The sequence below is a fragment of the Balaenoptera borealis genome (assembly GCF_965194805.1).
Source record: "Balaenoptera borealis genome assembly, chromosome: 12".
NCBI lineage: Eukaryota > Metazoa > Chordata > Mammalia > Artiodactyla > Balaenopteridae > Balaenoptera > Balaenoptera borealis.
The window spans coordinates 42,366,672-42,384,508 of NC_138869.1; the positions used below are offsets into that span (position 1 = coordinate 42,366,672).

Consider the following 17,837-nt stretch of genomic DNA (forward strand, 5'->3'; position numbering starts at 1 on the left):
GCAGGGCTCAGCCGCCCCCAGCTCAGACCCTCCCTGGAAGCTGCTGGGGATGCACCTCACGTTGCCTCCTTCCGGAGGCCTCTCTCTGTCCCATTTCCTGGGGCCTCATTAATTCCTCCCCACCTCACCCCGTGAGAAAGCAGGTCTGTGCTGAGCCTGGCCCAGGCCCAGAGCTGGGTCTCAGCACACCACTGGTTGGTTTGGGAGGCAGGGGGCGGGGTGGAGTAGGGGACTCACCCTGTCCCCACCCTTATCCCAGGGAAAAAGGCAGGGCAGGCTTCCATCACCAACCATGTCCCGGCTCCCACCCCACTTTCCAGGAACCCAGGGACCATGGAGATCAAGAATATAAAGCACAGCTGGTCTTATGTATAATATTTATAAAAGGGGGCAGCCAGCCTCTCCACCCCTGCCCCAGACTGGCCCCTGGGGTCTCTGGCTCCCAGGGGCAGACACGTTCTGGGCCCCAGCTTCTTTCTTCTCCCAGCAGTGGAATGTGAGCTATGGCCTGGGCTTGGGGTCGGGGGAGTCCCAGCCTCCCCAGGACTGGTGAAAGACCAGGGAAGGGGTCCCTTGGGGTGTCCACACCAGTCTCACCCTCAAGTATAGGGTGAGGGGGTTCTGCTCCTGCTGGAGGGGATGGGAAAGAGGACCAGATTATCCAAGGGCCTGAGCCCACGAAAGGGGCCTAGGTGACAGAAGGAGGAAAGGCAAGCAGGTTGAGGGAGATGAAGCCCCAGGGAGCAGACCATGGCCCAGGAGCAAGGTGGGGGGATGACTGCAGGCCTAATTCAGCTCTTTGTGCCCCTACAGGCTATGTGACCTTAGGGGGCAGCTGCTGGGCCTCAGTCTATGCACCTGTGCAAAGAGAATAAGGGGCTTGGGTGGGACCTGAGGCAGCAGGAAGGGAGCAGAGGTACAGCCTCACCCTGCTCCCAGCTCAGGAAGCCCCTGTAGGCCAGGAGCTCAGCAGGGTAGTGGCCCAAGGGCCTTGGTCCTGGCTCTAACAAAAACTTCGACAGAGAGGACATGGGGCAGGGCCAAATGCCATAGTGTTCACCACGTCTTTCTCTTCCCCCTCCAACTGGCCACTGGATGGGAGCAGGGGCTGAAGAGTCTGGGAAGGGGTAGGAGGACGAGTAGACAGAACAGGATGGGGGTCATCCTAGTGGCTTCCTCCGTGCCGACTGGTCCCCGAGATCCAGTCAATAATGATGAAGCTCAAGCTCATGGTCATCAGCAAGAGGCCAAGTGCAGCAAAACAAAGGGCCTGTGGGGTCAGAAGTCAGGGTCAGGTCTGAGGTCAGGGCAGCCCCCTCATCCCCACACCAGCACACCAACCCCCAGGCCCTTCGCACCAGGATTTTGGGGGTAGATCTTGCAGGTTCCTTCTCTGTGGGCATGATGCGAAAGTAGAAGATGGCAGGGAAGATGAAGATGAGGCATGGGGCAGATGTGGCACCTGCAAAGAATAAGGCATGGCCACCACTGGCTCACATCCACCTATTGGCTAAGGTTCAGGGTGGACCCTTTAATGAGATCAAACATTCCTTGATGAGGGAGTCTCATCTTGAGACTCCACTCGAGAGCTCTGTCTGATTCTGGAGAGCCCATCAGCCCCTCCCCTTGTTCTTTGTCTACCAGCATAGAAGGCTAGTGCCTTTGGTGTCAGAAAACTCTGTCAGTGAATGAAGCTGGCAAAGAGAAAAGGCAGGCCAAGAGACAGAGATGAAGTTTGAGGATATTGGGCTCCTGGATATAGCTATTCCTGAAGGCTTTTCCATTAATTGAGCCAATACATTACTTTCTGAATAATTCATTTTGAGTCAGCTTTCAGACATACAGAACCAAGAGTCCTGTCAGTGATATCAATGATACTCAGCCCCCAGGTCTGTGTGTTGGTCCTTGCAGAGCTGGGCTGGGGAGTCGGTCTCCTGAGTTGGGTCACCCCAAAGATGTCTCAGAATTGTTTGATCTTCCCACTCAGAGCCCCAACTGGGACAGTTGGACAGAACCCTAAACCTACAGTCCCATGATCCTGGGGCCCAATCAAGGCTCTCCACTTAACAGCTATATGGCTCTCCCTTAATCACTCTAAACTTCTTCATATGTGAGGTGGGGACAAGAGCCAATGAGATCCTTTGTGAAGGCCCCTTGACCCTTGGGCTCCACTCCATCCTCCAGCACCCCCAGCAAGGGTAACTGACTCGGTGGCTCTGAGCCCTCAAAATGGATTAGGAGAGCCTTAAGAACAAATCTCAGATGGGAGGCCAAGCTGTGCACATGGCCAGCAGCCATCACTTAAACGTAGGTTATGAGCTTAGGAATCTGCCAGGGTTTGCAGAAGGGAAGTTCTCTGGGGCAGTACCCTGCCTCCATTCACAGCAGGGCCAGACCCTTACCGATGACCCCGAAGATGCCCAGGATGTTGGGGGCAAAGATGACCAGCAGGTTGATACAAGTGAGCAGGCCAACAGCAATGAGCACATGCCGCAACCAGCTGAACTCGCGGTCCTGAAACAGCATCTGCTGGAGGGCGCGGCGCACCTGGGAAGCAGGGTGGGGAGAGTCATCAATCTGTCAGCCCCATCAGTCCCACCCCGCCAGTGGCCTGGCCACCTGGCCACCTGCACATTGGCTCACCGGAAACAGAACAATTGGCACTGTGAGTGTGACTGCCGTCAGCACGGCCACGCGCACACACAGGATCAGCACATCAAACGGGTCCACCTTGTTGTAGGTGTGCAGCAGCTCCGACTCCACCCTGTCTGTGGCAGGCAGGGAGGGTGGTCAGCAGGAGGTCCAGGGAGGGGGTTGGGCTCTGAGCCTGGGTTGACCCTGACACTGAGGAGTGGTAACACACCTCCACAGCTGCAGGGCACAGTTAGGCATCACAGACCTAATGAACGCCTATAGTATGCAGGGTGCCATGGCCACTGGCCAGCCCCTTGCCCCCCAGCCTGGCCTCTGCCTCTGCCCCCACGGTCCAGCCATACCGTAGAAGGTGAGGTAGCCGAAGAGGGCGGCCAGGAAGTACATGACATACATGACGGCGATGGACAGGTTGGAGATGTGCTGCATCTTCCTCTTGGAGGGGCTATGGGGCAGCAGGGGAGGGGATTGGTGCCAAGCTGGGCCACACTGGGAAACCCCCATGTGTCCTGGGGTCTCTCTCTGGCACCACACCCTCACCATCTGGTAGCTGAGGGAGCCTCCTTCTTGCCCCCGGTCACCCCTTGTGGCAGCCATGGAGACCTTGGATAAAATGACTTGGCTCCTGTCACTCTTTCCCCCCTTTAGGACCACATCCGTTCTCCCCAAACCAACACAAGGCAGCCCCCTCCCCCTCTCCCAGCCACGGATACCTACTCCTTGAGCTCTGTATAGATGGGCAGCACCTCAGGGTGGCAGACAAAGGCGAAAGCCATGATGGGGATCGTGTATGCCGTCTGGCAAAACAGGGATTCTGTGTCAGAACAGCCCCTGACACTCTCACCAGGCCCACTGCCCCCTCCCCGGTCTGTTGCAACCTGTGTGTTGAGGGTGAAGTAGCTCGGGGCGCAGAAGGCTGCGGCCTCCGTCTCAACCTGCAGCCCTGCCTCTTCCTTGATGACCTCCACGAGGCTGAAGTTGCCTGTCACGTTGGCTAAACTGGGGGACAGCGGGCAGGGCACGTGGAACTTTTTGTAGATGACCTAGGTGGGGGCAGGGAAGGATGAGGGTATCAGGGCCAGGCTAGGCTGCCTGGGAAGTCACTGTGAAGCCACATCTAGATCAGGACTGGAGGAGCTGCCTTCTGACCCAGGCTTCCCAGAAGGACCTGCCCCCCTCCCTCGACCAGCGTGGAGGGTAACTCACTGCAATTAGGAAGAACACCATGCAGCTGAGAGAGAAGCCACTGGAGTAGCCTAGGTAGCCTGCAAAGTTGGGGAGGGGGGATGTGAGACCGAAGGTCCCCTCCCACGCATCCCTCCAAGGCCCTGGCCCCGCCACACTCACCAAGCTGCCGCATCAGTGCCAGAGGCAGAATGACGATGACAGAGACCAGGATCACCAGGTAGTTTCCATTCATGTACCAGTCCCTGCAGGGACGGGAGTGGGGAGCTGATATTAGAGTCCACTCAGCCTTGGGTGATGGGGCCGCCTGACCCCCAGCCGGGGTCACCCGTGGTGCCACTGAGTGATCTCTGAAGAATACTTGTCCACAGCTCTGAGCCTCCCTTTACCCATCTGCAAAATGGGCCCACTCCCAGCACTCTCCTGGACAAGGTGAGGACTAATACACTCAGCTCCTGCTTGGTAACCATTACAATTGCCGTCACTGTGGTTGTTTTTCCTAGAATACATAGGTCTGGGTCCATCCTCCCCATGGAGTGGCCCCAAGGGGCCCGGGAGGTGGGTGGGATGAAAGAACCTGGGTCTGGGGGGTGAGGTATTTTCCATGGGGGTCTCAGGGACTTGCCAACCATCTGAGCTCCTTGTGGTCCCCCCAGCATCTGCATCCTGCATCATCCTGCCCCACGCCCTCAATGGACAGTGGACACAGGGAGCTAAAGGGATGAGGAATGAGACCCTCCTTCAAGGGCAAGCCCAAAGGCCAACTCCTTGGGAAAGACCCCCAGGGCCTGGGGGCAGAATTCGGGCTGTTTCCTTCCTCCCAGAGCTGTTTTCAGCCATGCAGCCTTTCTGCTTGCCGGGGCTGTATTGCCAAGGGCAGGACCTGGCTATCTTCTCTGCTCCTACGCACAAAACATGCTTATGCCACGAGAACTGGCTAAACTGACAATAGGCAACTGGGACGCTGTGGGCTTAATTTCTTGGTTGGGGCGAGGTGGTGGGGAGGCTAACACCCAAGCCACGGTCAGGAATAGCAGGAGCTTAGAGCTAAGCCTGAGGTTCTCAGGTCCTCTGTGCTCACAGGCTGGGTCCACGGCTAGGCGGGGCCGGCTTCCTCAGCCTCAGACTACCCCCTGCCCCACATGGCCCTCCTGGGAGTCTTCCCCAAGGTGCTGCATAAACAACTGTGCACTGAATGGTAGCTCTGCCGGCAGCTCTCTGCCCCCCACCTCCACCCTGTCTTGTCTCTCCCATTAGCCCAGCCTGGGCTCTGCTAGTGGTGGACATAGAGGGTTAGACTAGGGCCTCCCACCCTCACCCAGCCCCGCCCCACCCTGGGGCTCACGATGTCCGCTCCTCCAGGTTCAGGAAGGTCTGTATGACAAGGGGCAGCTCGGACTTGATGATGTACAGGTAGCTGGACATGGCTGGGGGGAGAGAGGCAGGTCAGCCAAACCAGCCAGCCTTCAGCCTGTCCACCGTCCATCACCTGCCCATCAGCCTCACCTCCGATGTTCTGCAGCACAATGGCCAGGGCTGCCGCCAGCTTTCCTGGGGTCCCAAAGGCACGGTAGCCCAGCTGCTCATAGGCACGGATGCCTGTGGGGACAGGGAATCAGGACAGTCAGGAGTGCTCTCCCCAGCCCACCCCTCCCTGCTACAGGCCAGGTTTGGGGCTCACCCACGATCCCTGAGGACTTGAGTAGCAGGTGGATGGAGTAGCTGGAGAGCAAGGCGACGGCCGTCAACAGGAACCTGGGGAAGGTGGACGAAAAGAGGTCGCTGGGGCTCCCCTGGCAGGCAGGGGGCAATGAGCTCCAGGAGGCCTGGGTGTGCGGGGTCTGTGACCCAGGTGTCTGGACCCCCAACATGTGTGGATGCAAACTCGGCAGGCCCCAGGGGTGGTGAACATCACCTGGGTTGACCCAGGGTGGCCATGACCCAGAAGGGACCCTCTGAGCACCACCTCCCCTTGAGATCTTGGAAGAAACATGTTTTCCATTTAGGCTGCAGGGCAGAGCTCTGAGGTAAGGACACGTGTACCCACATAAAGCCTGGCCATGGGGTTTATCCATCACGTGTAAATGTGGTAGGACAGACTCAGTCCTGTTAGGCTGGCCCCGTGTTGTCATCTCAGCAGGTTTACTGGGAAATGAGGTATATTTGTCTGGCCACGGCTGTTTTTTTCAGCTGTGGTTTGGGTTGAGTGTAAGTGCCCACCCACTGCAGCCTGGGTCTTGTGACAGGAAACTGGCAGGTCCTGGGAGGTCAGGATTGGTGGCCTGTTTAGGGCTCCTATCTTTAGAAGGTTTGCTAAGGGCACTCACAGGAAAAGGATGATGCCCGTATTGGCCATGGCGTAGGCGAGCCCCAGGATGCCACTGCCCATGATGGCGTTACTGAGGTTGAACACTGACATCCCGAACGATGTCTTCCCCTCGAACTGCAGGCACCAGAGTGAGACGGGAGGGGTGGGGTGAGTTAGCAAGTTGTGGAGGTAAATCAGCATTCCCTCGCACTGTCCCTTGGCCTCCCATCGCTGCCCCATAGCACCTCATTACTGCCCTCAAGCTCCCAGGGGTGCCCCCGAGCCCCTGACGGCCACCCTTGCTCACATCGGTGAAGTGTGGCTCCTTGCTGGGACTTTTTGGTAGGAAGCCTTCGCCCTCAACACAGCTCCGTCCGGGGCCCTCAACCCTGCAGGCACAGACCAGCCAGGCAGCTCAGCTCCAGCCCCTTGCCCTGCACCCTGCCCTGCCCTAAGCCATAACTGAGTCCCTCGCTCACCTCTGGTTGCCAGCCGTGGGGGTGGCGACTGGGAGTAGCCCCTCCAAGTGTTTGCCGTTGGGTACCAACTCCACCATCTCCGTCTGCAGAGGTGCCTCCATGGCTCAGGGACCACCACCAGGAACACTGGCTCTCACACTGACGCAGTCAGAAGTCTACAGAGCAGACGGTCCCTCTGGTTATCCCCGCTCCTTGGGCTCACGGCCCAGACTCCCACAGAAGTCTGCAGCTGTAGCACACCTCCCAGAATTTCACTGAGGACATACATGTTCATGCAGCTCTGCCTGCTGCCACCCTGGAACCTGCCATTGAGGGGCAGAGCTCGGATACCTGAGTTCTCCAGGACATTCTGAGGCGACACCTCAGCTAGTACCTAGCACTCCCCTGCCACATATACATATCGACCCAGGCAAGCCCTTGGGGCCTCAGTTTCACCATCTGTGAAGTAAAGCTCAGTTGGATGACCTGAGTTCAGAGCCCAGTGGTGCCAGGACCCCAGAAGGCTGAGTCCCAGGCCACCAGACCCCTCTCTGGGGATGGGCCCTGGACTGATTGCCCCTCCCTGATATTAATACTGGGAGACAGTTTCCTGTGCCCTGTGTGCCAGGGGCCTCCTAGCCAACCTAGAATGGCACTGCCTGACGGCTGGAGGCCTCGGGAGAGGGCGAGGGCTGTGGGCCCTGTTCCCAGCCACCCGGCGGGCTTTGCTGGCAGCCGGAACAAAGGTCCCTCTGTGGGCTAAGAGCTGGCGCTGGGAACGGCAGGCGCAGAGGCTACCCCCCCGGAGCCAGGAGGCCTAAGGCGGTGCTGGGTGGCTGGACACCTGGACCCTGCCCGCTTGGCTGCAAAGGGCCCTCAGGGGCCTTCCAGGAAATGGGTGCCCTGGGGCCCAGTTCTTTGGGCCACGCAGGCCTCACCCTCCGCACAGCTCTGGCCTCAGGGCCATGTTCTCTTTCAAGCCTCTCCTCCCCTGCTGGGGAACCACCCCACCCTTAGGTGCCCACCCTTTGAGGAGACTCCCCACTTCCTGGAGCCCCAGGTCAGGAACTCAGAACCTTGGCCAGCTGTAGATGGGCCTGGACCACTGGATCAGTCTTCCCTTCCCTGCGCTCAAGGCATAGCTCAGCTGGACCCCAAAGGGATCAGCTCCCCTCCTCCCCATGCCCAACTCTGCCCACTGCCCAGACAACTTGCTAGCCCCTCTCCCATCACTGGCGCTGGGAGCCACCTACCCCATGCCCAGAAGGTACCTGGGCATAGTGTCCCCAGGATCTACAAGGACATCCTGAAGGCCAGACAGGCCAGCAGGAGATCTGAAGCCAGAGTGGAGACCAGGGAGGGGGCAGCACTGCCAGGCAGATCAGCCAGAGCCTAGTTTTGATGTCATGGCACCCCCTCCACTTGGGAACCCTGAATCCTGCCCCAAATCCCCCATCCCCACTCCAGATCCTGATGGTCTCAGGTCTGCTCCTGAAGCTGGAGCACCAGGGGTCTCAAACTCAGCATTCAGGGCTAGGGTGGGTAGGGGAGGCTAGGCTCAGGACTTGGGCCTCAGGCCACAGGCCCTGGTGTTCTGGAGGCAGCAGCCACACAGAACTGACCAGAGGACCTCCCTGCAATGGCCCCAGGCAGCCCCAAGCCAGAGTTCAGATCCTAGGTACCTCAGTCCTGAGTACCCCATACCTGGCACCCTTGGACCCCTCAACCTACCTCTCCTTCCTCTGATGCTGGCATCTGAACCCTTCTCTCCTCCAGCCTGTCCACATAGGACCATGACAATTTGAGCATCTCTTCTAACACCCTCTTCCCCTGGACCAGAGTCCCTAAGGTAAGCCTGTCTTCTTCATGCCCCTGCCCTGAGCCTCACCAACAGCACCCCTCCAAGGATACCAGCACCTGGTCTCCAGAGTCACTCCAGAGTGCCCCCTGGCTCTCAGCTGGGGTTGCCCTTGCCTGGCCTTCCGCCCGGGGCAGGCTTGGACAGGCCCTCAGAGTGTGCTGAGTCAGCAGCCTGGACAAAGCACTCTTCTCTGCCTTAATATTCTTCCCTAGCAGCCAGGCACTGCCTCCAGGGAGACCACAGCCATGGCATGGTCATGGCCAAAGTGCCTGAGGCCCTGGCTCCAGGTTCCCCATCCCCTCAAGCAGGACCTGGGCCTAGACCTTCCGGTCCTGCCTATTACTCATGACCAGTCACTGCTGGGTCTCAGGCTGGCGCGAGATCCCAGAGAGGACATGGAATACCCCTCCTCAAGTGGCTTCCAGTCTGGAAGGGACAAAACCCACACAGACATCCCCCACCCTATGGCTCCTGCAGGGGAACCCCAGCACATAGTGTGGTTTTTAACCAAGCCACATAGTGCTGGGACTCAAAAAAGGAGAGAGAGGGACATCAAGGAAGGCTTCCTGGAGGAGGAGGTGAGGGAGCCAGTTCTGAAATTCCAGCAGAAGCCCCCAGAATGTGGAAACAAAAAAGAGTACCTCAAGCAGAGTGCACAGCATAGGCAAAGGCCCTGAGGCATGGTATAAGGCAGGCTCTGAGGATAGAATGAAGGTTCCGTGGCCATAGACAAGCCTGACAGGGCCTTGAAGTCGAGGTAAAGGAATCTATACTTCAGTTAGGGCAAGGCTAAGGGCTGGGGGGCCAGGGTAGAGATTAGTACTGGCCTGACATGTGGACCTCCAGGCATTTCCTGAGGCTGGCAGCCCATTTTTGACAGTTCCTGTCTCTCTGGCCTGCCGCCTGCCAGGCTCCTTTGCATCAGGTATCGGAGTAGACTCAGGGGATAGCCCCTGCCTGAGGAAAGCTGCCAGCAGATTCTGACCCACTGTGGGGAAAGTCCAGAGTGGACACTCTGGGTCTGAGGCCTGACCTGGCCCTGCCTCACCATGTGACCATGGACAAAGTATTCCCCACTCAGGACCTCAGTGTCCTCCTGTCCTCCGGGGGTTCCGTAAGTTTTGACCAAAGGTGGGGACAGAGTGAGGAGCCTCCCTGAGCACTTCGCCCCCAGAGCAGACCACAGGCTCCCAGAGAGCGGTCAGGATCTTGGGTGGGGAGATCACTGCGACCTTGGGCAGATCATCAGAATGGCATCTGTCATGGGTGTAGCATCCGTTCAGGCAGTAAATCGATGGTCCAGGCCACTGCCCTGGGGCCTGTTTGCTCTGTGGAGAGATAAGGGGGGGGCGGTGCAGAAGCCACGGGGATAGCATAGCAGGTAATGTCCGCCCACGCAGACATCACAGGGTGAGAATTCGTCAGGCACACCTCCTTGACAGGCGTTGAGTTTGGCTAATTAAAGATTTCGATATCCAGGAATCCAGGCCACCGTGGGGCCACTGCTCGTGTCAGCTGCTATGGGAAGCACACCTCTCTGTCCCCACATCCAGGTCCTTGGAGCCACCAGGGCTCTGAGCCCGGCTTTCCTCCCCAATGTTCAGGGACGTGAGTGGGTCTGCAGTAGCAGGCTAACTACAGGGAGACAGCCACACTGTCCTTCTACCCTCGGTCCTGTGGCCACATGTGCTGGTGGAGGCACAGACCCCACAGAGCTTGCTGCCATGGCCCCCAGGCTCCTTGTGCCTGGGAAGCCCTCACCTCAGCTCAGATCTCAGGTGAGAGGCGGCTGGCCTGGCTTAAGGGTCCACTGTGGTCATCCCTGGGGGCCCATGGATGAGGGCTGCCCCCAGTTCTAGTTCACCGGTCCTTACCACTCCCCTCATTAGCTGAGAGAAGGTGTCCCTCCCTAGAGCCCCTTTGCCCACCTGCTTCTCCAGGCTTCAGAAGGAAAACACCCTCCTCGGACAAGCTATCAGTTAACAGGGAAACTGGATTCAGCAGACACATCTGGATTGTATGTTCTCAAGGCACAGCAACAGGGATTGGTGCGGAGCTGATTGCTGAGGTCAGGGGTCTAGGGACAGGGTGTGTGGGCGGGTGTTCGGGACGCGGGAGGATACTAAAACAAACCCCTTGCCCCTCCCCCAGACCCACAACTCCAGATTTTGACCTCAGCAGATCCAGTCTTCCATCCGCTACTCCCCCATTGCCAACAACACTGAGTAAGTGGCTAGTGTGTGGCCAACATCTGGCTGGTACTGAGGGGGTAGCATGCAGGAGGGGAAGGCAAATGGTGCAGAGCACTGATGTGTTGGCCACACCAACCCCTCATCCCCTAGCTCTCTGGCCCGGTGCTTCTGTGTTCCGGGTATCCGGAAGTGTCTAGGAGGATCTGAGGGCCCCAGCTGGGGCCGGAAGATGGACTTTCCTGTGACAGGGTACATTTTCTAAACCTAACAGACGCTTAGCATTGGGCCTATCCCCAGACACCTAGGCCTCCCCTTCTGCCCACCCCTGGACCCTCCTTGCTCAGATTGCCCCCAGTGGAAGCTGCAGTCGGAACCTCTTGCCTCAAGACTGGGCCAGAGCCAGCAGCAGCCCCCTCCCCCCCACTGCCAGCCTGCTGAGAAGGACGTGCAGCCCGAGGCTCAGCTGAGGCAAAGGACAGGACATCACGTGCCTGTGGCCCCCCCAGGGGCAGGGGAGACCCCGAGCCAGCCAGCCCATTCTCCTCCCTGCTGACTCGGAATCCCCTGGAGGCGGCCAAATATTTGGACAGCCGGACTTCTGGCCCCAAAGAAAGCTGGAGCAGGGGCCTGGGGCAGCTCAGGACTCACTGGAGACCCCAATGGGGAGGCAGAAGGCAAGGTCAGCCCAGAGGAGAGGCGCCATCCAATGTCAGGAAGAAGCAGAGTCAGAGGGAGGGAAGAGAGAGACAGGGAGAGAAAACACACACACATGATATCTGTGTCCATGCATACTGATCCAGACCAAGAGACAGGCACGGGGAGATAAAGAAATGCAGATGGATCTAGAGGGACACAAATAGAGAAGAATACACAGAGAGATGGGTGGATAGACATTCAGACAGGGAGACAGACAACCAGATAAGTGAGAGACAGATCGACAGAGATGGCCAACCATTTAGAGATAGCCAGATGGAGAAAGAGACAGAGAGACAGCAAGACAAGACAGAGCATCCCAGAAGGCGCAAGAAGTAGAGGGAGCCAGAGGCCCAGGTGAGGGGGCAGCAGGCCCAGTGGGCACTGCAGGGATGCCACAGCATTTCCAGGTTCCTACAAGGGCAGGTTATGCTCCCATTAGTCAGGTGCAGACATCCAGAGGGTGGGACTGAACCCACTGGGGCCACAGGCCAGGCCCAGCTGGAAAGCTCACAGCCCCGTAGTCCAGCACCCATGGTTTGTCTACCCACACAATAGGAAAGGTATACGGAGAGGACAGTCAGTTGAAGTGACCCCCATCCTCAGCAGCCATGCACGTGTGCAGACGTGCTGGCTGAGAGGCTGTGTACAGGACGTGGCCCGCAGAGCGGAAATTCAAATCCAAGCCACCCCAGGCCGCTGGCCGGAAAGCCCCTCCTGCCCAGCAGCTGGTCCTTCCCTTTGGCCCCCAGAAGCCCTGCCCGGTCCTCTAGAGCGCCCCCACCATGCATCTGTTTTATCCAAAGTCCAGCCCTCCATCCAGCAGACTGAGTGTGCACAGGGCACACAGTAGGTACTCAGTAAATATTAAATGAATGGAATGGGTTCAAGGTCTTTGGCAAGCCTCCACCCCATTTCACCTGCTCCAAGTGGCGCCTGGCTCCCCGGCCATGTCTGCACTAGAACATCCTCCTGCAGTGCCCCTATCCTATTATGGTATAGACTGCACATCCCGCCCCAGCTTTCTGTGCACACAGATGCCAAAACTGTACCTCTCTTGTAGCCAACCACTCCCCCAAAACATTTTCCCCCTCAGACTGAGTGCCTGCACCCTGCCCAGCCCAGACTTTCAGGGTGCACTCAGTTCGGCTCAGAACCCTTCCCTGCCCCCACCCAGAGACCATGAACCACCCAGCTTGTCCTATTGCACGTGTTTCTCCATTCGTCCAGGCCTCCAAGGCTACTTGCTAGGGCAGCAGGCACTAGGACAGGAGCAACCAGCCCTCATGGTCTTGCCACCTGGAGCCTGGATGCGGGGGGTGTTTGTGACATGGGCCCAAAGAACCAGTACAGAACAAAGGGTGGCTTGGGAAGCCAGTGAGGACGGTGGCTCTATGGGCCCAGGCAGAACAAAGTTTTGAGATGTACACCCCCGCCTTCCCCCGAGACACAGCCCCCAGTCCTCAACCTCAAGGAGTCCGAGATTCTCATTCCTGATCCCAGCATTCCAGCCCTCTTAGGAATGTGCCAGGCCTGGCCTCATCCACCCCTGATTTCTCCCACCTTTGGTGCTTCCTGCAGGAAGCCTTCCATGTTTGTGCAGAACCTCCCCCTCTCAAAATGGACCTGTCCTTGGATCTCTCCAACTTGCTATGCTCCAGACTGAGAACCTCTGAGGCATTTGCTTACTTTCCAGAAGGAAGTGAGCCCCCATGCCAGACTGTGTACTAAAGAGGAAGGGCCCCTTTCAGGGCCAGCACAGTGGCTGAAGGCAGTCATGGAAGGAAGGACAGCACTGGCAGGCTGAAAGAAGGATGGGCCTGGGTCGAGGTGGCCCCCACGGTGCAAGGACCTTTAACTTAGTCCCCCTCAGACCTGTCCCAGAGCCTACACCTGGGCTCAGGACTCGGGTCACTGTGGGGGAGAGGGTGGATTCCCACAGGCCCCGCCCCTGGCCTCCCCCTCCCCGGGTGTAAACAAACGCACGCACTCGCTGTGGCCAATCGAAGGGGCCAATCGGGTGGGGGCGGGTTCCTGCAAACCTAGTCCTGGTCCTTTCCCTCCGCCCCTGCGCGCACTGTCAGCTCTAGGAGCTCAGACCGAGCCACGCCCTCAATCCAGGGAGCCACGCTCGCCCTGTGCCCGCCGTGCCCGCTGGCCTGGCTGCAAATGGCACGGACTCTGGGACCAACATGTGCCACGCGGCCCCTCAGGCAGCCTGGCCCGATCTGCCTTCAAGCCCCTGCCTAACGCAGCGGGATAAATATACCCTGACGCCCGGCGTGCCAGCGGGCCGATTTGCTTGTCAGGCGCCCGTCGGGGCAGCGCTCCAGGGCCTGCTCCCCGGCCCTCTTAGGCCCCCGTCCGGGCCCTCTCGAGCTCGCCCCCATGGACCGTGCCTCGGGAAGCCCATCGCGTGCCACTCTAGCCCCCAACAAGGCGTCCTGTGACCCCAGCCCCGGGTGCCGCCGACCTCCTGCTATCCCGCCCGGCCCTGCGAGAGGCCCCGAGACCACGAGGTGCTCCTCCCAGGACACTAGCTCAAGCTGGGAGCTGGCGGGTCCCCAGACCTGCGCCTGGAGCGCTCGGGGCTTTGGCTCCCCAGAGGCTGGGGCGCCTGCCCGGAGCCAGGGCGGGCGAGGGGACCTGCCCAGAGCCCAGCTCCGGACGCGAAAGTGGACAGTAGGGCTCCGCCCGCTCGGTGCCCCTGGGCGGGGGGTCGGCGCCCCAGCAGTACCTGGCCTCGCGGGTGAGGACGCGCGGTGCTCCGCTCGGGCCGGTGCTGTCCGCTCTGCTCCCGGCTGAGCGCAGCGGCAGGGGATGAAGGGCGCTCGGCCCCGCCCCCGGCCCGCCCCCGGCCCGCCAATCCCCCGCGGCCCGCAGGAGGAGGGGCAGGTCTGCGGAGAGGCGGGGGCCCTCCACTGGCCTGGAGCAAAGGGGCAGCTAGAGCGCTAAGGAGGCTTAGGTAGGAGAGCAGCGGCTCCGGGAGGGGCTCAGTTGAATCTTGTTGGGGGAATGCTTTAGTCCAAAGCAGATTCTCTCTGAGGTCTCTGAGCGCCCCCTAACCCCTGAAATGCTCTGCCCTCACTTCCCTCAAGCCAGAAGGAGCTCTTCAGCTAAGAGAAATGGGAACAGGGCCATGCTTAACCTCAGCGAAGGATGCCTTGAATGGGGGACTTTCACATCACTTAGGCACAAGATGTCTTTTCTGCCTGCCTCACCCTTCCCAAGCAGAGATGGGATAGGGTGAGGACAGGGGCTCCCTGCATCAATTCTGTCTTCACCCCAGATATTCAGAAGAGATTGAGGGTAGACAAGGGTAGGGGCAGTGAGGATGGGGCGGGGGCGGGCAAGGGTGCAGGGAGCAAGTCTTGGCTCACGCTGAGCCTTGTCTGGATCTCCCTGGCCATGCCCCCATTTCCTTATTTCTAAAGAGTAGGAGACAGCTGTGTCTGCCCCTGGGAAGTAGGGCCTGGGACTTGGTGCCTCAGGGAAAGGGGTTTTAGGGTGACCCCATTCCTGGCTGAGGGCTCCTATCCTGCCCCTGCCTGCTTCCCACCCAAGGCCTTAGTGCTCAGTAGTGGGTGGTGAGTGTTAAGGCCCACCAGCCCAGGAGCAACCAGCAGGGAGCTGGGGGAGGCCTTGACCTTGGGGGTGAGCTGGGGGAGGGTGTTTGCAGAACAGCTGTGTCCCTTGCTTCTCAGCCACTGGCTCTGATCCGATTAATCCATGGCCTCTGCTGTTCCTAGTCAAGCTGGATGTCTCTGTGTCATGTCTGCCCCCCTCCCTGGTATTGGGGAGAATGCCCTCAGAGGACAGGCCTCACCCCTTCCCTGTCCTGGGCTGGGAGTCAGGACTCCAGGATTCTCTTCCGCCTGACTCACAGCACCCCCGCAGCCAAGCCCTAGCGTACCTCAGTTTCCCTCTGCGTCACAAGGAAATGGCTCTGGCTTTTCCCCTGGCCTGAAGGGAGTGGGTTAAGGGGAAGCTGTGAGCCAAGGGGACTCAGCTTTGGCTGGGAGTACCAGGGGATGGGAGGACTAAAGAGAAAGGCATTGGGATGGTGGCAATCCTTGAAAACCTCAAACCATCTAAGCTCCCTCCCTGCTGATGGCTGAAAAATAGGAAGGGACACTGGCCCTCCCCCTTGATCTGGGGCTGGTGTAATCCCAGATCACAGCTTACTTTGGTCATGAGAGACCCTAAGACTCTCACCCTTCGAAGGGGCTTGAGGACTGCCCGTGGGACAGAGTCAGGTAGGAGAGGTGTTGACCGGGGTCTCAGGTCTGCCCCCCACCTCCCAACTCCAGACATCCTGGATGCTCACAGAAGCCATTTGCAAAGGGCTGGGTGCTCCTATTGGCAGTTCCTGAGGAGCCAGGCCTGGCTTCAAGGTCACCCAGCATGTGGGTATTGGGGTCCTCAATCCAGACTGGAGGGAGCAGGGGCCAGCTGGGCTGGGCTGCTGTGGGAGCCATGAGGGTGGTGTGAGGTGGGGTCCCTGGGCCAGGCCAGTTGTGGCCAGGCTGGGGGAGGGGCTGCCCGATTGTTGATGCTAGGCCTGGGCCCCAGGAAGGGCAGACACAGCTCAGAGGCCTTTCCCACCACCTGCCAAATCTCCCAGCCCAGCCTGAGGTGGCTGGACAGTTGGCAGCCATTATGGGGCTCTGAGAGGTACCAGGCACCTTCTCCCAGAGGCTGGAGGGAATGTCTATCCACGCAGCTGCTGTGCTGGGGGCAGCCACCTGGAGTGGAAGGTGGGGGGAGCTTTATCTCAACCTTCGGCCCAGTCCCCTACCTCCACTCCCCCATCTCCAGAATCTGAGACACAGGCCCAAGAAACTGTCAGATATATGAGACAGAACTTAGGATCCCAGGATCACTCAGACCCTCCTTCCAGGGTCCTGGCAGCCCTTTGCTCTGTTCCTCCCTCTTTAGCCTCCAGCTAGGCAGCCCCCTCTCACCACACCAGCACCTCCCCTGGCACACCGTCTACACAGTGTCTCAAGACCCTCTTTTACAGTGAGGCCCCATCTTCACCTCCAACCCAGTCCTCCCCAGAGCCTAGCATCTGTATCCACTGATTCCTCGGACACCCTGCAGGCACCTGCCTCACACCCAGCTGGCCTACCTGACATCCTCCCAACCTGCTCCTCTTCCCAGTTGGCCTCTTCACCTCCCCCACTGCCCGGCTGTTCCAAGGACGTGCCAGCCTTCACCTCCCTGTGCCTCTGCCCTCCTGGTTCCCCATCCTGTCCCACCTCCTTGGCAAACTCTCACTTGTCCCTCTACACGCAAATGAAAGATCGCCTCTGAGAACCGTGCCTGAGCCCCTGGAAGAGCCAGCTCGTCCTGCCCTGACTGTGGCTGCTCTTGCCGCCCCACCACACAGCCCCAGGCTCAGTGTCTCCAAGCGCTCTGTGTGGGCCCTCTAGACAGGAAAACTCCTGCCAGGTTAGAGTGTGCGGATCAGGAAAAGCCTGATGGAGAAGCAATCCGTGGGCTTGACTCTGCCAAGGGGAAGAAAGGCACATGCCAGGGTGGGGAAGAGAGGGTACTGTGGCTGGAAGGAACAGCTTGGCCACAGGGAACCTTGAGTGCATGTGGGATTGGCACTGATAGGCAGAGGGCTGTGTGCAGGGGCAGGACCCTTGGCCTGGAGGCATGTTGGGGCTTTCAAGGCCTCACAGGAGAGGGTGGTTCTCACCTCCATACCCCAGGGTTGAGGACCCACCCCCATAGCTCCTGAATACACTCTGCCCACCTTGGTGTCTGGAAAGCTCCTCTTTGGGCACTAGCAGGGGTGCGGGGTTGTGGAAGTATAGAGGGCATCCATAGGCAAACCTTCCTGTCTGGTTCTCCCCTGGCCTGAGTCCACAGAGCTGGTGACCTCCAGGCTGGAGCCTGCCCCCACAGTCCCGGAGGGCCCCCCTCTCTCCCCTGAGATCTGGCACCCAGTTTCTCTGGCCACTGAAGCGGCTTAGTGCGCCCAGGTCACGTGGGCCGTGCTACTGCCCGTGGGGAGGGCCCAAGCCCCCACCCAGTAGCCACCAGACCAGGCCCTGACGTCAGCAGCATTAACGGTTCGCCAGGTCTGTCTAATCTCTGTTCCGTGGCCGGGCCAGGTTAGTCCCGCCAGAGCCAGAGTCGAAGGCTGGGAAGGCCCCCAGGGGCACCTTGAGGTTGAGGTCAGGCAGGGATGGTGGAGGCTGGAGGTGCCCACAGTAAATGCCCCCTGCCTACAAAACTAGAGTGTGGTCACTGTGCCGACTCTGGGCCAGCTCTCTCTGATCCTCTGCCCTGGACTGTGAATCAGGCATTAGGCACCCATTGATCCTGCTCGTTAGGGTGCAATTACACAGGTGTGGTAAGCGGGGCTGAGGAGGCTTCAGGCCAGGAGACTCGACCCCCCACCCCCGTACTTGCTGGCCATGAACAGGGCAGCTTGAGGCCAGGCAGTGTCCTCAGTCCATGGGATCCAAGAATAT

The 17,837-nt window shown here is 59.3% G+C and overlaps 1 protein-coding gene across 1 annotated transcript; it reads right to left on the minus strand.

Moving 5' to 3' along the window:
- Window positions 1-349: 349 nt before the first annotated feature.
- Window positions 350-14,172, minus strand: SLC38A3 (solute carrier family 38 member 3). The gene is made up of 16 exons (XM_082344887.1): window positions 14,087-14,172; window positions 6,625-6,779; window positions 6,453-6,534; window positions 6,165-6,280; window positions 5,519-5,592; window positions 5,344-5,436; window positions 5,183-5,264; window positions 4,000-4,082; window positions 3,859-3,917; window positions 3,531-3,695; window positions 3,370-3,449; window positions 2,997-3,097; window positions 2,644-2,768; window positions 2,403-2,547; window positions 1,359-1,462; window positions 350-1,270 (listed from the first exon to the last, which is right to left on the minus strand). Exons 2-16 carry the CDS (start codon window positions 6,723-6,725, stop codon window positions 1,166-1,168), a joined length of 1,515 nt encoding a protein of 504 aa, XP_082201013.1. The 5' UTR covers window positions 6,726-6,779; window positions 14,087-14,172; the 3' UTR covers window positions 350-1,165.
- Between the last annotated feature and the right edge of the window lie 3,665 nt (window positions 14,173-17,837).

Bases quoted from the DNA above. Each gene is read 5' to 3' on its own strand.
- SLC38A3 (XM_082344887.1), bottom strand. From the start codon at position 6,725: ATGGAGGCACCTCTGCAGACGGAGATGGTGGAGTTGGTACCCAACGGC. The intron at 3,918-3,999 runs GTGAGTGTGGCG...CCAACTTTGCAG, and splicing joins GGCACTGATGCGGCAGCTTG to GCTACCTAGGCTACTCCAGT. The intron at 3,098-3,369 runs GTAGGTATCCGT...GCTGCCCCATAG, and splicing joins ATCTATACAGAGCTCAAGGA to CCCCTCCAAGAGGAAGATGC.